General features: G+C 61.4%; 1 protein-coding gene across 1 annotated transcript in view; it reads right to left on the reverse strand.

Moving 5' to 3' along the window:
- The window catches only part of LOC122462742 (balbiani ring protein 3-like), a 28,662-nt gene extending 11,832 nt beyond the window's left edge, over positions 1 to 16,830 (reverse strand). The window contains exons 1-12 of the mRNA XM_043527314.1: positions 16,755 to 16,830; positions 14,498 to 14,644; positions 11,736 to 11,876; positions 10,257 to 10,487; positions 9,122 to 9,280; positions 8,135 to 8,278; positions 4,136 to 4,303; positions 3,685 to 3,828; positions 3,053 to 3,202; positions 2,266 to 2,409; positions 1,187 to 1,333; positions 476 to 607 (exon numbers count right to left, since the gene is read on the reverse strand). Of these exons, the coding sequence (XP_043383249.1) occupies positions 476 to 607; positions 1,187 to 1,333; positions 2,266 to 2,409; positions 3,053 to 3,202; positions 3,685 to 3,828; positions 4,136 to 4,303; positions 8,135 to 8,278; positions 9,122 to 9,280; positions 10,257 to 10,487; positions 11,736 to 11,876; positions 14,498 to 14,644; positions 16,755 to 16,830 (1,783 nt within the window). The remainder of the gene's footprint in view (positions 1 to 475; positions 608 to 1,186; positions 1,334 to 2,265; positions 2,410 to 3,052; positions 3,203 to 3,684; positions 3,829 to 4,135; positions 4,304 to 8,134; positions 8,279 to 9,121; positions 9,281 to 10,256; positions 10,488 to 11,735; positions 11,877 to 14,497; positions 14,645 to 16,754) is intronic.
- Between the last annotated feature and the right edge of the window lie 972 nt (positions 16,831 to 17,802).

Below are 17,802 nucleotides of genomic sequence, written 5' to 3' on the forward strand. Positions count from 1 at the left end.
ACCATTACTCCTTGTTCTGTCATCTGGTACCACTGAGAACAGTCTAGATCCAAAAGAAATTAACAGGCAACAGATTTAAAACAAACAAAAGGAAGTTTTTTTCACACACAAAAAAACCCACAGAGTCATCTTGTGGAACTCCTTGCCAGAGGATGTTGTTGAAGGCCAAGACCATAACTAGGTTCAAAAAAGAACTAGATAAGTTCATGGAGGATAGGTCCATCAATGGTTATTAGCCAGGATGGGCAGGGATGGTGTCCCTAGCATCTGTTTGCCAGAAGCTGGGAATGAGCCGCAGGGGATGGATCATTTGGTGATTCCCTGTTCTGTTCCTTCCCTCTGGGGCATCTGGCACTGGCCACAGTCCGAAGACAGGACACTGGGCTAGATGCACCTTTGCTCTGACCCTGTATGGCCGTTATTCTGTTCTTATGATCAGCTGAGTCCCGTGCCAATGGCACAGGGTGGGGTTTACCTTCGCCCTGCGCGGGGCACTCTGCACGACACCGATGGCTGCAGCATCTCTCTGCTCCCGGGCAGTCCCAGTCACTGCGGCATCTCTGCCCACCGTGCCCCTCGGGGGCGGCTGGGCCAGCGCCGGGTTCCTCTGCAACACAGAGCAGACACAGAGCAGTGATGGCCCATCCAGACAAGCCCTAACGCTCCAGCCGGTATCAGGGGTGGAGGCCCTGCCGGGAACGGGGCCAAGGGGGCTGTAGGCAGATTCTGACATCTCCCAGCGCTCAGCGCAGGGTGGGGTCAGTATCAGTGGGGCTGGCAGGTGAAGGCAGCAGGAGCCGTGGCAAGTGGGGATGGGTGTGCTGGGAGACAGCTGATGTCTGGTGCTCTGCTCCAGGCTCCCCGCAGCTGCTTTCCACCACCCACTGTCACGGGGAGAGCCCCTGGGCATCCCCATGGTTACCATCCTACAGCCACCCACCCCAGGGGCAGAGCTAGAGGGCACCATGTGGGGGTCAGCTCAGCCCCGCTGAGGTTTGGGGGAGCACTGGGACAGGGCTTGAGGCTCTGTCTCTATGACTGGCAGAGGGCGGTGTGTGGGGCAGAATGGTGCACTCAACTGGCTCTGGCTGGCATGGGGCCCTCGAGCCATCGGCCCCTGGGAGGGAGTGACGGGGTGGGCAGCGGGTGCCCCTGGAGCAGCCCACGTGGGCACGTGCCGTCTCACCTGCCGTGGGGGAGGGCGGTGCACAGACGTAGCTGGAGCCCATCCTGCAGCACTTGTCTCTCTTGTGGCAGTCGCTGTCCTGCTGGCACAGCGTCAGGGGCGGCCCCTCGTCTCTGATTTTAAATGCTGGGCACAGCCCTGGTTTCTCTGGAACACAGGCCAGGCGCGTGGCAGTGAGGCCCTGCCCAGTCACAGAGCTGCCCCAGCCAAGTCCCAGTGACTCCATGCGGGAATGGGGCGGCAGGCAGGGGGGTTCTTGGGGAAATGGGCCAGGCCCGGCCTGAAGGGCGGCCCAGAACCAGTCCCCTGGCCTGCTGCCTCGGCACCTTCCCTGGTCTCTCCTTGCCCTTTGCTCTCTGAGGTCACCCCTCTCTGCCCTGTGACCCCATCTGGCTTGGGCCCTGGCACGTCCAGTCCTCTCCCCCAGACCCCGCCCTGCCCCAAGCCCTGCCCTCAGCTGCCCGTCCCCTCTGTGCCTCAGCTCACGTGCCCTCTATCCTGCCAGCGCTCCCACCCCGTGTGGCCTCGCTCTTTGCTCCATCATGGCCCTCGGTCCCCAGCTCTCTGGGCCCATGTCCTCTGCCCCCTGGCCCCCAGTGCTCTGTGCCCCACGTCCCCATTCCCCGCCCCCTGGGACTGAGCTCCCTGCCAATCAGGAGCTGGTCAGACCTCCTGGGGCTTGGGGGAGTCAGGATCATTCAGGGCGTGTTTCCGGGGTGGGGACCTGGCCCTGGAAGGTACGTCTACACTGCACCAGAGAGCGAGCTGCCCAGGCCGTCTCCCCAGACTTGTGGGGGCAGGGCTTGTGCTAGTGCATGAAACATAACTGTGTAGACGCTGCGGCTCCGGCTCTCGAGCTGGGGTGGGGCAGGGGACAAGGCCAGGGCAACGTTTCCACCGCTATTTTTAGTGCTGGCCGAAGCCCTGCTGTTCCAGGTCTGTGCCGTGTAGACATATCCTCAGGGAGTGGCCCCGATTCTTCCACAGCCTCAGACACACGCCCAGGGTGCCACGGGGTGTCCTCCGGGGGGAACATCCCCAGTTCTCAAGGGCCTGGCGTGGTAATAGCTGTTTCTTACCGTGCTTCGGTCTCAGGCAGGCAATGCCACAGCTGAGACGGCAGCATTTCTCCTGGCCCGGGCAATCGTTGTCTTTGGTACATCGAAAGAAGCATGGGCTGAGGCTGTCCGCTGGCGCTTGGGCTGGGCAGATGCCGGGTTTCACTGCAACACACAGAGCAGACGTGCCAGGGATGCCCCCACTCGCAGGGCAGGGCTCCTCAGGCAGCCAGCCAAGGCTGTGGGCCCCAGGGAGCCCCACGTGGCTGGGCAGGGGTGTACTGCCATGCTGGCTGCACTTCCACTTGGAGCGTGCACAAGCCTGGTTGCTGAACCTCCTTCTCGTCTTGTGCAAGAGCCGTTTCACGGCACGTGCCCCGTTATCTAGGCAATTTGTGACTCAGCTTCGAGGGCTTGGCTCTGTCAGATCCCTGAGGACCCCCATGGACACTGAGCGGCGGGGTGGGGGGCAGGGGAAGCTGATGCTGCACCGAAGCAATTGAGCAGAAACTAGCTCAGCAGCAGGACTGCCAGCACTCGGGACCCCCCCAGGAATGAATGGCCTCAGAACAGACCAGGCCCTGGTGTGTCAGGGCAACATTTGGGGTCGCCCCAGGGGAACCTCCCATTGCCCTCTTGGCTAGGACAGAACTCCCGCATTTAGCAAACTGAACGTAGTACGAGATTCTATCGAGCAATGGGGGAGAACAATACACCGCCCAGGGCGGGGTGGGGGGACGTGCCCCGAGCTGCCGGGACAGCGTGTTATGGGTGGCTGCACAGTGGGGTCTAGTGTTGCAATCCTCACCCTCCAGGATGAGAGCCACGGCCACGCAGGCCAGGCCACAGCCGTTGCTGCAGCACTTCTGGGCGCCCGGGCAGTCGCTGTCGGAACGGCATCTCTCATCACAGGCACCGACGGCTCCTCCTGGTAACGCTGGGCAGACTCCAGGCCTCACTGCGATAGACAGCCACGGGGCATCAGACCCTGGGCCGCAGCCCCGGGTGGGGTAAGGGCGTCCTGGCAGGAAATGGGCCAACCTGGCCCTGGCCTTCTGTCTGGGCCTAGCCCAACCCCTGTCCCTGCTTGGTCTTGGCCTCTCGCATGTCCACCTGTCTCCTGGGACAGGGAGCACTTTGGGAAGGAGAGTGAGTCCCAAGCACAATAAATCCAGCAACCTGCCCTGCCCCCGGCCATAAACAGCTCCCCCCTCCCCCTTGCACTCAGCACAGTCCCGTGGCCCCTGCTCCCTAGGCTGGGCGCTGACCCCCCCGGAGGCTGGGAGACCCGTGTGGCCCTCCCCACCGTGCCGGCCGCCCCAGGAGAGTGCTCAGCGAGAGTCCGGCCGGCGCTCGGGGGTGCGCGTGCAGCCGGGGGTGCATGCGTCGAGGGAACCCCTGGGAGCCCTGGCTCCCCTCACAGCAGCAAGCGGCTCTCACCTTCTGGGGTCACTGAGCGGCACTCGGAGCCGCAGCCGTTCCTGCAGCACTTCTGGGCGCCTGGGCAGTCGTCGTCACGGCGGCATCTCTCCTCGCAGGCCCCGGCCGGTCCCTGCTCTGCGGCCGGGCACTCGCCGGGCTTCTCTGGGCACAGAACAGTCCCGCGGGCGGCGGTGAGACGCCCACTCGCAGGCAGAGCCTCCCAGCTCCGTGGGAGCGTGAGCCAGGGCCCCGTCTCCCCCCGGCCCTGCTCTCTCCCTCCTCTTCATCCCCCTGCCCCGGGCTCTTGGCCTCACCTGGGGCAAAGGGCCCCTCCGCTTCCCGACTCCCGGGGCCTGAGCCCTCTCTCCCTCCAGGACCCTCTGACTCCAGTGCCGGGGTGTCCCTGGTGTCCTGGGGCCGGGGATCCGGGCCCCCCCAGCAGAGCCGGCTGCAGGGAAACCTCCCTCACCGTGGCCTGCGCAGGCCTGGACACACTCGGCTTCTGTCCTAAAGTTGTTGGCGTTTCCCCGGCAGCCGTGGTACAAGAACGGCTCGCACCTCTGGGCGGTGGCGTTGTAGAAGTGCCGGAAGGAGTAGACGTCACAGAGACCCGCTTGGGCTGGCAGCTGGCAAATGTCTGGGGGTACAGAACCGACCCTTCGTGGGGCAGCCCGCGAGGGCAGGAGCCTCTAGGGCAGGGCGGGAGCCTCTAGGGCGCGACAGTGGGGCCGCCCACTTGCTACTCCCACTAGGGTGACCAGACCGCAAGTGTGGAAAATCGGGACGGGTGGGGGGTAATAGGCGCCTATATGAGACAAACCCCAAATATTGGGACTGTCCCTATAAAATCAGGTCATCTGGTCACCCCAACTCCCACAAAACCAAACACCCCTACCCTGCCCCCTGCCCATGCCCCGCCTGCAAGGCCCCACCCCTTCTCTGAGGCCACGCCCCTGCTCACTCCATCCCCCTCCCTCTGTCGCTTGCTCTCCCCACCCTCACTCACTGGCTCATTTTCACTGGGCTGGCTCAGGGGGGTGGGGTGCAGGGGGGGGTGAGGGCTCCAGCTGGGGCTGCAGGCTCTGGGGTGGGGCCAGGGATGAGGGATTTGGGGTGCAGGAGAGGGCTCCAGGAGGGGGCTGAGGGGTTCGGAGTGTGGGAGGGGGATCAGGGCTGGGGCAGGGGTTTGGGGCATGGGAAGGGTGCGGGGTGCAGGTTCCGGGAGACGCTTACCTCAGACAGCCCCTGGAAGCAGCAGCATGTCCCCGCTCTGGCTCCTAAGCAGAGGCATGGCCAGGTAGCAGACACCACCCCCGCAGCTCCCATTGGCTGTGGTTCCCGGCCAATGGGAGCTGTGGAACTGATGTTTGGGGTGGGGGGCAGTGTGCAGAGCCCCCTGACTGCCCCTATGCATAGGAGCTGGAGGGGGGACATGCCGCTGGTTCTGGGAGCTGCCCGGAGCCATGGCAGCCAGGGAGCCTGCCTTAGCCCTGCTGCACTGCCGACCAGACTTTTAACAGCCCGGGCAGCAGTGCTGACCAGAGCCGCCAGGGTCTCTTTTCGACCAGGCGTTCTGGTCGAAAACCGGACACCTGGCAACCCTACGCTACAGGAAGTCGGAGCATTCCACAGACCGAGAACAAGAGCCCTTCTAGAGGCACCTCGAACGCCTCAATAGGGTTTAACGGTGCCTGGGGGAGAGTGTCCCTGCTCCAGGGCTGCTGCCAGACACTGGCAGGGCACACAACGCCAGCACAGGGCCTGCCGGGCTGTCATTTCTGGGCGGCTTCCCATGCGGTGGAGAGAGACAGGGCAAACTGCTAAAGCTCTCACTCCCCTGAGCCCGGAGGGCTGAGCCTCTGCCCCCTTGCCTCTCCTCTCCGGGTGGGACCCCGGGGGCTGGGATCCCCTGCAGCTTCTCCTCACGGACTCAGCTGCGGGGCGTTTCCTTCATGCCTCGCAGCGGGCGTGAGAGGCGCTAGGGTGGGGGCCCCCAGCCCAGAGCTCTAAGAACCTTGAGGCTGGTGCCTCCTCGGATGGGCCCCCCCAGCCCTCGGCCCCCTGCCCCGTTTGTGCCGCAGAAGCCAGGTGTTAAACATGAGCCCAGCACCGGGAAATGTCTGAGCGGGGCAGCCTGCCTTGGGGGCTACGGCACCGGGGAATGTCGAGCGGGGCTGCCTGCCTTGGGGGCTACGGCACCGGGGAATGTCTGAGCGGGGCTGCCTGCCTTGGGGGCTACGGCACCGGGGAATGTCGAGCGGGGCAGCCTGCCTTGGGGGCTACGGCACCGGGGAATGTCTGAGCGGGGCTGCCTGCCTTGGGGGCTACGGCACCGGGGAATGTCTGAGTGGGGCAGCCTGCCTTGGGGGCTACGGCACCGGGAAATGTCTGAGTGGGGCTGCCTGCCTTGGGGGCTACGGCACTGGGGAATGTCTGAGTGGGGCTGCCTGCCTTGGGGGCTACGGCACCGGGGAATGTCTGAGCGGGGCTGCCTGCCTTGGGGGCTACGGCACCGGGGAATGTCTGAATGGGGCTGCCTGCCTTGGGGGCTACGGCACTGGGGAATGTCTGAGCGGGGCTGCCTGCCTTGGGGGCTACGGCACCGGGGAATGTCTGAGCGGGGCTGCCTGCCTTGGGGGCTACGGCACCGGGGAATGTCTGAGCGGGGCTGCCTGCCTTGGGGGCTACGGCACCGGGGAATGTCGAGCGGGGCTGCCTGCCTTGGGGGCTACGGCACCGGGGAATGTCTGAGCGGGGCTGCCTGCCTTGGGGGCTACGGCACCGGGGAATGTCTGAGCGGGGCTGCCTGCCTTGGGGGCTACGGCACCGGGGAATGTCTGAGTGGGGCTGCCTGCCTTGGGGGCTACGGCACCGGGGAATGTCTGAGTGGGGCTGCCTGCCTTGGGGGCTACGGCACCGGGGAATGTCTGAGTGGGACTGCCTGCCTTGGGGGCTACGGCACCGGGGAATGTCTGAGCGGGGCTGCCTGCCTTGGGGGCTACGGCACCGGGGAATGTCTGAGTGGGGCAGCCTGCCTTGGGGGCTACGGCACCGGGGAATGTCTGAGTGGGGCAGCCTGCCTTGGGGGCTACGGCACCGGGGAATGTCTGAGCGGGGCAGCCTGCCTTGGGGGCTACGGCACCGGGGAATGTCTGAGCGGGGCTGCCTGCCTTGGGGGCTACGGCACCGGGGAATGTCTGAATGGGGCTGCCTGCCTTGGGGGCTACGGCACTGGGGAATGTCTGAGTGGGGCAGCCTGCCTTGGGGGCTACGGCACTGGGGAATGTCTGAGCGGGGCTGCCTGCCTTGGGGGCTACAGCACCGGGGAATGTCTGAGCGGGGCTGCCTGCCTTGGGGGCTACGGCACCGGGGAATGTCTGAGCGGGGCTGCCTGCCTTGGGGGCTACGGCACCGGGGAATGTCTGAGCGGGGCTGCCTGCCTTGGGGGCTACGGCACCGGGGAATGTCTGAGCGGGGCTGCCTGCCTTGGGGGCTAGGGCACCGGGGAATGTCTGAGCGGGGCTGCCTGCCTTGGGGTCTACGGCACCGGGGAATGTCTGAGTGGGGCTGCCTGCCTTGGGGGCTACGGCACAGGGGAGTGTCTGAGTGGGGCAGCCTGCCTTGGGGGCTACGACACCGGGGAATGTCTGAGCGGGGCTGCTTGCCTTGGGGGCTACGGCACCGGGGAATGTCTGAGCGGGGCTGCCTGCCTTGGGGTCTACGGCACCGGGGAATGTCTGAGTGGGGCTGCCTGCCTTGGGGGCTACGGCACAGGGGAGTGTCTGAGTGGGGCAGCCTGCCTTGGGGGCTACGACACCGGTGAATGTCTGAGCGGGGCTGCTTGCCTTGGGGGCTAAGCATCTCCAGCATCCCGTCCCAGGGGAGGGGTTGGGGTTTGACCGGGCACCTGTCCTCCCTGCTGGGCCTATCGCCTGCCCTCCTTCCTCAGACCCCAAACCCGCGAGCCGCTGTCCCGCGGCCTTGCTCCTTTCCCAGGTGTTCTCCTAAGTCCCGCCCCAAAGTGGCAAAGTGGGGGGGTCTGTGGCAGCCGCAATCCCCTGGCCAGGGCCGCTGGGTCACCTCCTGCTGTGGGCTGCGGGCTCCGCAGCCTGGGGCAGGGCAGCACGGGGGGCCCTGCAGCCTTGGCGTCGTCCTGGGGTCCCGTTTCCTGCCCCCCTCTGCTCGGCCCGTCTTCCCCACGGTCTCGTCCTGTCTCTGGCCCTGTCTTCCTCCTTGCCAGCCCGCCTGCCCCCCCAGACACTGCCCCCCTCCGCTCTCAGCCGCTGCCCCCCTCCGCTCTCAGCCGCTGTCCTTAGCACCTGCCACCTCTTGGCCCCCGGCTGAGGTCGTGGTGGACAGAGCGTCCCGCCTCCGCTGAGACGCTGAGCCCCTGGGGAAGCCAGGTCCCTCAGGGCAGGTCTGGGGCGGGGTCCTGACAGGGTCTGTGCGGGGCTGCCAGGACACTCACCCTGCCCTGGCTCCAGGCAGGCCGCGCCGCAGCTCAGGGCGCAGCACTTCTCGCTTCCCAGGCAGTCCTCGTCCGCCGAGCAGCGGAAGAAACAGGGATCGAGGACGCCCGCTGGGGCCTCAGCTGGGCAGACGCCGGGTTTCTCTGGAACATGAGGGGTCACAGGGCAGAGATGAGAGATGAGGGGTGGGCAGATGACATCCCCATGGGAGGAAAGAGAACTACGTGGGGGGGAGGGATAGCTCAGTGGTTTGAGCATTGGCCTGCTAAACCCAGGGTTGTGAGTTCAATGATTGAGGGGGCCATTTAGGGATCTGGGGAAAAATTGGGGATTGGTCCTGATTCAAGCAGGGGGTTGGACTAGATACCTCCTGAGGTCCCTTCCAACCCTGATATTCTATGATTCTATACATGCCCTCATCCCCACCCTGGCTGCCCCCTGCCTTCACCCCCCTGTCTTCACCCCTCTGCCCTGGCTGCCCCCTGGCTTCCCCCCCCCTGCCCTGGGTGCTCTCAGCACCCTGCCTTAACCCTGCTGCCCAAGCTCCTCTCTCCCCAATTTCGCCCAGCGCTCGTTCTCCCTGCCTTCCCTCTACCCTAATCCACACCCACTTTGTGCCACCCTCAACCAATTCGCTGCCAAAGGCTGAGGCAGTGTCACCGGGCAATGCCCTTTGCCCACCAGGGATTGCAGCCTGGGCAGAGCGTTAATTGCAGGCTCTTCCCCGGGTCTTTAGGGGCACCTCGGGGATAAAAAATCTGCTCTCAGTAGCCGTGCCCAAAGGCAGGGGCGTTGGAGGGCAGGATGCGAAGCGGGATGAGCCCAGTGCTGATGGGGAGAGAGGCGATTTGTGGGGATTTGTTTGGGCCCGGGCGCAGCTGCCATTTGCCCTGGTGCCCCCTGTGAATCGGGGGGGTTGCCCCAGTAACTCTGTGCCTAGCCCTCGTGCCGACAGCATGCGTGGTGCTGCCCGCCGTCTCTGGTACCTTCCTCCGGGTCCACGCAGCGGAACCGACACCGGTTATAGCAACACTTCTGCCGCCCCTGGCAGTCGGTGTCGTTGCGGCACAGAGGGGGCTCTGTGTAGAGACACCTGACGAGGTTGGGTGGGCAGGTTCCACGTTTCCTTGGTGTCCAAGGCTTCCCTGCAACAGAAATGAGGCCCTAGGAACAACCGCCCGTGGCAATAACACCATGGTAGTACGTGGCGCTCAGCTAGCCCCATGCACCCACCGCTGGGAAACAGGCAGTAGCCTCGTTTCTCCGGTGGAGACACTGAGGCACTTTCCTTCAGAAAGAGGCACATGCAAATAACCAGCTACGTGCATAAGCAAGGATCTGCACCCGGCACCGCTGCACGCGATCCTGGCACTAGCGGGCACCGAGCAGGCCGGCTAGTGTGCATCCATCTCTGCGCACTCGACTGCACGCAAATGCACAGCCCAAGGTGAGGGTCCAAGTGAGCCTGGAAGTGAATGCCGGGCTCCTAATGCAGCGTCCCGCTCTCCCCAGCGCATGACGGTTGCCTTGGCTAATTACTGCCTGGTTACAGTGACACCTCACAGAGCAGGAGAGAGCTTTCAGAACTGGGCTGAATAAATAATCCTGGGCCTTTGTTCCCAGCACAGGGGAAGTGCCAGCGAGTTCAGAACACCCCTCCAGTAAGCGCAGGTAACTCCTGGGCTAACAAAGCTGCAGTGCAGAGGCGCTGTTACCAACAGCCTGTAAATCACAGGTTTCCCTCTGCCCGTTACTAGGGTTGCCAATTTTGGTTGGACGTATTCCTGGAGGTTTCATCACAGGACATAATCTTTAGTCAAAGATCAATTTTTAATTCCTGGAGACTCCAGGACAATCCCGGAGGGTTGGGAACCCTGCCCGTTACTGACGGGCGGTTGTGGCTGCACCCAGCACTGGCTGCAGTCCCAGTCACTGCGGCACCGCCCCTCCCAGCGATGGAAGGGCCCAGCTTCACTGCCAAAGGGCAGGGATGTCCCTGTCTGTGGGGGACCAACAAGCCCTAGTGACTCTCTAGGGGGCGGGGGATCTGGTGAAAAATGGGCCAGCCTAGGACCAGTCCCCCCACCCCCCTGTGCACTCAGAGTCCTGGCCCGTCTTCACCTGTAGCACTGCCTCCCTCTTGAGTCTGTTTGGTCCAGTCCCAGCCCTCTCCGGACTGGGCGGGCGGCAGGGCGGTGCTGAGGGCACCTGCTTGTGGAGGGACACAGTCAAGGCCACAGCCGGTAAAGCAGCATTTCTGTTCCCCAGGGCAGCTCCTGTCGCTAGCACACTTGTTGTCGCAAGGAGCAAATGGTTGTAGTACTTTCCTCTTGGGGCAAACGCCCGGGGAGGCTGGAAAAGAGTCAGAGTCCAGTGTAACCGCGTCGGCGAACAGGCAGGGCCTTCCCCACCCTGGCCTGAGAAGCATCTGGGGGTTGTCGGCTCCCAGGGGGCAAAGCCCCGGCCAGGCCGGCTCAGGTGCAGAATGGCGTGACCGTGTGGGAGATGCTTGGCTCCTAGAAGCTGCTGGTGCGGAGGCTTGTTCCTTGTTGGCCTGGCTGGGGAGCTGCAGGATTTTGGACCCAGATAAGGGCTGGGGTCATACTGACCCATCTCTCCTGCATGGCAGTGCTCAGCGGATTGCAAAAGCCTCAGTTAGTCACTATCAGCCCAGCCCAAGGTCCTCCCCCACTGGGCATTTTGCCTGGCTGGGCACTACAGGGGCAGCTCCTTGGGTTCCACCTCCCAAAGCCCAGCTCCAGCAAAGCACTTGGCACCTGCTTCACTTCAAGCCCCGGGGAGCTCCACTGAAGGCAATGGGGCTGCTCGGGACTGGCGTTCTGCCTGGGGGAAAGCAGCTCGCTGGGCTGGGCTCTCTGCCTGCAGGGGGAGGGGGCCCGGCTGGCTGTGTCCCAGCGGCTGTGGAGGCCTTGCAGCGGGCAGTGGCATTTATCTACCCAGAACTAATTCTGCGGTGGAGGCGGGGGGTGGGATTTCCTCCCATGGGCGCAGGCCTTCCTGGCCCACAGGGCTGCTGCAGTGATCAGGGGTATATGCAGGGCTGTTCCCTCCCTCCCCACATTCCCATCTGTGCTCACTGGAGATGGGAGAAGAATATACTGAAGAGGCCTCGAATGCATGGAGAGTCTGGATTGCATTGCCTCCGTCTGCGAGCAGCAGCCTTTTAAGGACGAAGCCGCTCACTTGTGCCGTGCGCTATTCTGTGAAAAGGCTTTTCTCACTCCTCCCTGCAGTGGAGCCCTGGGGCTTGTTAGCTGCCGGGAGCCTGTGGACACTGTCTGTCAGCGCAGGTTCACTGTGGGACAAGGGGCGGGGGAGCCATTTCCAGAGAGTTCAGGTACACGGCTGCAAGGCCAGGTCATGTCACAGTGACCATGTTTGCACATGCAAATTGGGTCCGTGTGTTGGCAAATGTGCCTGATTTGCCACGTGAGCGGACAGCTGTTGTGACTGAATGCACGAACGCGGCACACAATGGTGCGTGCGAAATGCCCATGTTATCATGGCCTCACTGGTTTGGAAAGCCAGCCTGCTGTACCAGGCTGATGCAGCCCTTTGAGCTACTTCGCAGCGTTTTACCTGGCTCAGCTTTGGTGCATTTTCTGTGGCAGCCGATGGTGCAGCACTTCTCGTCCATGGAGCACTGCGTGTCGTCGGAGCAGCTCACAAGACAGATGGTGACCCGGCCTGCGTCTGGCTTGGGGCAATACCCTGGGTGCACTGGGAAAGAAGGAAAAAGAACAGGGGATTTGTCAAGCCATGTGTACTTACGGCTCAGTTCTGGGGTGTGGATCGCTCAGTCAAATAGGCAAAGGCCTGGCAGGTACATGGCAATGCAATGCCCTTGCGTGTGGCTATCAGCTATGGAATTGCCCATCTCCCTATAGCTCCTGTCACTGCTGCTAAGGAAGAGTTCCTGGTGTCTATGATATGTTCACTGGAGCAGCCCGAGCGCCTACAGAATGAGCACCAGGTGCAGTGTGAAAAGGTAGCACACCGGTGTGACTAACGACAGCCGTTCTAACGTGCATGGTGATGTTGCGAATACACACAACGGAGCGCAGCAGCTCCCAAGGGCGGGAAGGAGAGAGCCTGAAGTCCAGGGAAGCTGCGGCCTGTATCAGAAGAGATGCCGTTTCCAGACAGTACTGCCCGTGGATTGGACAGGTTCCCCCACTCTCCTTCCTGCAGGGTGTGTGGACACCGATGCTGCAGAAGCAGGAGTCTGCCCCTTGGCCAGCACGGCTTGGACACGTCTCCCTTTGCCTCCCCTGCAGAGCCCGGGGAGGGAGCTGGGGATTGTGAGCCAGGAGCTGAGGCGAGGAGTGCATTGCATCACAGGCTGCGGGTTATTGTGACCCAACGGCCAGAGCCAAAACACCGCACGTCACTTTTCAGCTGGCAGGACACGATGTCAGGCTCCCCCCTGCCACGTGGCAGGAGCTGCTGTAGCCTGGGGGCTCTGGCGGAGCCCCGATGAGGGCATCGCAGGGTGGGCCTGGCCCTGGCTGATTGTGGCAGCCATTTCTCCGAGAGCCCTGAGGATCTGTTCCCAGCGCCCTGGTGCAGATCTCGTGGCCTCGCTCCCCACGGGGCACCCTGTAGCACAGCTCAGCGGCGCCTGAGCCGGGCCCAACAGGGAACGTGTCCTTTGAACTGGCTGTGGGACCCAGAGCTCCCCGAGACCCGTCAGGATGGGGGCACCTGCCCAGCTAACGCCAGGGGAGAAAGGCCTCTCAGCTTGGCAAAGTGAGCTCTTCAGAGCCGTTCCTGGGCTACGGGGCCGGAGACTGGGGAGCCGGGAGAACGGCTTTAGATTTCAGTCCTCCGGAGCTGCTTTTCTTTTTGCTGATTCCTAACTAACCAAAGACGAGTCTCCCCAGCCCCTGCTCTGAGGCTGCCTCTGGCACTCCCCAGCGTCTGACGCTCCAGAGAAAGGCAAACATCCGCAATGTATCTGGCCAGCTGAGCAGGGCTGTATGTGGGGGACAAGCAATTTCTTCCTGACCCCTGCAGCAGTCAGCATATGCCCTGAAGCCTGAGAGCTGATCACCCTAATCTTAATGCGTGGTAGTGCCATCCAGCCCTCTGAGCTCCAGTGGCAGGGAATTCCACCGGCCGCTACATCTCTGTGCAGAGACCCCCTTGTGGTGGTGCTGGCTGAGCTGCCTTCGTCTCGTCAGACCCACCCCCACCTTCTGTTTTATTATGGGACAGGACTGCACTATAAGGTGGGTAGAAAGCTGGCTAGATTGTCGGGCTCAACGGGTAGTGATCAATGGCTCCATGTCTAGTTGGCAGCCGGTGTCAAGTGGAGTGCCCCAGGGGTCGGTCCTGGGGCCGGTTTTTTCAATATCTTCATAAATGATCTGGAGGATGGTGTGGATTGCACTCTCAGCAAATTTGCGGATGATACTAAACTGGGAGGAGTGGTAGATACGCTGGAGGGGAGGGATAGGATACAGAAGGACCTAGACAAATTGGAGGTTTGGGCCAAAAGAAATCTGATGAGGTTCAATAAGGATAAGTGCAGGGTCCTACACTTAGGATGGAAGAATCCAATGCACCGCTACAGACTAGGGACCGAATGGCTAGGCAGCAGTTCTGCGGAAAAGGACCTAGGGGTGACAGTGGACGAGAAGCTGGATATGAGTCAGCAGTGTGCCCTTGTTGCCAAGAAGGCCAATGGCATTTTGGGATGTATAAGTAGGGGCATAGCGAGCAGATCGAGGGACGTGATCGTTCCCCTCTATTCGACACTGGTGAGGCCTCATCTGGAGTACTGTGTCCAGTTTTGGGCCCCACGCTACAAGAAGGATGTGGATAAATTGGAGAGAGTCCAGCGAAGGGCAACAAAAATGATTAGGGGTCTAGAGCACATGACTTATGAGGAGAGGCTGAGGGAGCTGGGATTGTTTAGTCTGCGGAAGAGAAGAATGAGGGGGGATTTGATAGCTGCTTTCAACTACCTGAAAGCGGGTTCCAAAGAGGATGGCTCTAGACTGTTCTCAGTGGTAGCAGATGACAGAACGAGGAGTAACGGTCTCAAGTTGCAGTGGGGGAGGTTTAGGTTGGATATTAGGAAAAACTTTTTCACTAAGAGGGTGGTGAAACACTGGAATGCGTTACCTAGGGAGGTGGTAGAATCTCCTTCCTTAGAGGTTTTTAAGGTCAGGCTTGACAAAGCCCTGGCTGGGATGATTTAACTGGGAATTGGTCCTGCTTCGAGCAGGGGGTTGGACTAGATGACCTTCCGGGGTCCCTTCCAACCCTGATATTCTATGATTCTATGATTCTATGAAGAGCCTCCCCTGCCTGCCCACAGGGGGATCGGCCGGTACCTGAATCCGGGAGGACGCAGACTCTCCTGTCCCCTTCGCTGCAGCACTTCTCGCTCCCTGGGCAGGACTCATCCGAGAGACAGTAGGCCTGGGGGGGTCGTGCGGGCCCCTTCATTTCGGCCGGACACTCACCGTCCTTGGCTGTGGCTGTGCGGGAGACAAGAGCCTGGGTCACTTGGAGGAGACAGTTCAACCGCCCTGCTGGGAGGGGAGCAGCTGTCCTTGCTGTGCTCTCCCCACCCCAGCCCCGGGAATGCAGGGTCCCGGCCTGACCCTTGAGGCCAAGCGTTCAGCACCTTAGGACTGAAGCTGGTGGCTCTGTCATTACCCCAGAGAAGGGAGGCACGGGCAGGAAGCTGCAGGGAGTTGCTGCAAGGTTTAGGCGGGTAAATATTTATTAACTGTTCTAAAGCCCCCTCGCCACGTCCACGCCCTCGGCCCATTAACCCAGCCCGCCCCGGGCCTGCACAGCGGGGAGCCGCAGTGGAGCAGGACGCGGTTCTCCTGCAGTTGTGTGACTGGGCTGCTGGGCGCCCGTTGCTCCTTCCCTGGGGCGATTCGCCCTTCGAAGGCAAACAGCCCGCGGTAACAGGCCAGCGTTGTCTCTCCCAGGCCGCAGGCGGTCGAGCGGAGCTGTTCAGAGTTCACCCTAATGTCCTGTGGGCCCCCCTGGGGTTTTGCAAGGGAAGAACCTGCTGCCTGGCCAATGTCTGATGCGCCCGGGAGACGGAAGGGCCTGATCCTGCTCCCCGACATCAGTGGCAGCAGGACCCAGCCCCTCAGCCATTGCGCTGCCTCTGACTCTCGCGCTGTGCTACCTTCGGGCTCGTGCTGGGTGAACGATGGAGCTTTTGATTCAGTGGCCAAGACACACACACAGACTGTCGTTTCAGGTGGAGCAAAACCTTCGGTTTCCAGGTGGTTTTACCTTTATTTTTGTTCGTAGCTACATTTGAAACAAAATGTCTCAACTTTGTGTCCTCAGCAAATTTCATTAGCTCACTCCTACTTCCTGTGCCAAGGTCACCAATCAAAACAGCCAATAAGAGTGGTCCCAAGACTGATCCCAGAGGAACGCCACCAGGAACCTCCCTCCAGCCCGGCCCTCCCCCTTCCAGCACAACCCGTGGTCATCTCCCCTTCGTCAGCTCCTTGCCCACGCCACAGTTCTTGTGCTAATCCCGTCTTCTCCACTTAACTAGGAATTTCCCACCTGCATCGTTTACTGACGTCCAGCTAGATTAGATCTTCCACATTTCCCTCCTCTAGAGAATCAGGTCTCTTATCAAAGAAAGACACCAGGTTAGTCAGGCACGATCTGCCCGTGGTGCATTTTATCCCATTTACCTCCACGTCTTTATTCTTTCCTTCACAATTTGTTCTAAACCCTTGTGTTCTGCAGAGGTCAGGCTAAAGGGGCTGTATTTGTGAGGATCTCTTTTTTCCCCTTTCTTAAATACAGCCATTATCTTCGTGATTCTCCAGGCACACGGACAGCTATTTTGTTGTGCCTGCACCGGTTACAGATCAGAGGCTTTGCAGCCACCTTTAGTCATTTCACTTTGGCGACATTAGCACGGCTGAGTGCGAAATCCACATTACCGCTGCTGTTTAGTCAAGTCTTTCCCTCTGAAACCCGGAAGAGCCTGTTCCCTGGTGCAGCTCAGCTGGGGAAGCCAGGCTGGCCGCTGGAGCATGGACAGACCTCCCATGTTTACAGCATTGTGCTGTTCCCTGCTCTGAGCAGGGGGTGAAGCCAGGCGGCAAAAATGTCTGTGCCTCTTAAAAACCGGCCTTACCAGGTTGAGCTGGTGCCATGCCACCCAGACCTGACATCAGCTGTCAGCACAGCCAGTCCTGGGGGTGGGGAGGCTTGGGGCTGAGGTTTTCAAACCCTGGCCTCGCTGTTCCACCTGCAACTTACGGATGTAAATACCTGTGTGCACTTGCATAGCCTAATGGCCGTGCACCGGGGCTGCGTACTGCACATGCTCCGAGTATGCTCGTGCAGATCTTATAGCATGCATGGCCCGGTCCCTGGGCAAGGGCCCAGCTGGAAAGCAGCCCTATAGGCAGGGTGGATTTCCATGGGCAGCATGTGGCTGTTCCTCCTCTGAGCCCACATCAGCGCCACGCAGGGCTATGGCCATGGAGCTCTTCATTAGCCAGCCATCGAAGGCCAAGATGGTGCTGGGCTCTAGATCCCCCACATCCACCCCAGCTGCCCTGGGCCAGAGGAACAGGGCAAACCACTCACCACTTTTCTCCTTCTTCCATGTGGCGTTCCCCAGGGCCAGGAGCCCCAGGAGGAGGAAGATGGTACCTGACTTCATGGTGCTGTCAGGGGCTATCTCTGAGCACCCAGGGCTGAGCTAGGTGGGGATTTAAACCCTGCATGGGTGGGGCAGGGCCAGCAGGGGGAAGGGCTGGCTCCCACGTGGTGACCTGTAGCATCCTGCCAGAGGCCAGCTCCCAGCCAGTGCCAAGTCTGGGAGCAGCACAAACACAGGACGGGGAGTTCGCAGAATCCCGTGCTGGATGCCCTGCCAGATTGTGTCAACAGGCTTATCGGCCGGCGAGCCGCGAGGTGCATGTCAGCATGACCATCTGCAGCCTGGGCCTGCTGCTCCATGTCCTGGGGTCACGGCAGAGCCCCACTGCGGCAGTGCAGCCCCTGGTGCCCAGCGCAGTCTCAGGCAACCCCTTTGCCTGGATCCCCCTCCGCTCTCGTGCCGATCCCCCATTTCTGCTCCAGCCCCATTGCTCTCCCTTGGGGGCTCAGGAATGATAAGGATTTGGGTTAAACTCTGACATGCCATATGCTTGTCTACTGGGGAGTCCCTGCACTGCTGTATTATATTGTCTCTCTGTTCGCTCGGGGTTCAGTGAATATGGAAAATCCTCAATAAACAGAACTGAAACAGAGACCAAAGTGATCTGGGGCCCTTTAACATGACAGCTGAGAAGCGTAATGTTAGCGGCCAGGCCTGAAGGGCCTTGGAGGAGACATGAAATGGTGTCACAGAACAGAGACATCATGGGAGCAAAAACGGTTTCCTTGGCCTCTTGGGAAATGTTTGGCCTCAGTTTGGCAAAGCATGTGCCCGATCTTTGGGTCTATGGATGGTCTGAGCTTGGACCACGCAGGTCAGACTCTGGTATGGGGGGGTGGGGCCTGCCGACCCTGGGAGTCACCCCAAATGGGTAGCGCATGAGACACCAGCAGATCTGCATCCGGATCCTGTTTCAATCCTGTAAGGTGCAAACGAAGCCTTTCCTGTGTGCAGTGATCCTGAATGACAGGG

The sequence above is a fragment of the Chelonia mydas genome, chromosome 13 (assembly GCF_015237465.2).
Source record: "Chelonia mydas isolate rCheMyd1 chromosome 13, rCheMyd1.pri.v2, whole genome shotgun sequence".
Taxonomy (NCBI): Eukaryota; Metazoa; Chordata; order Testudines; family Cheloniidae; genus Chelonia; species Chelonia mydas.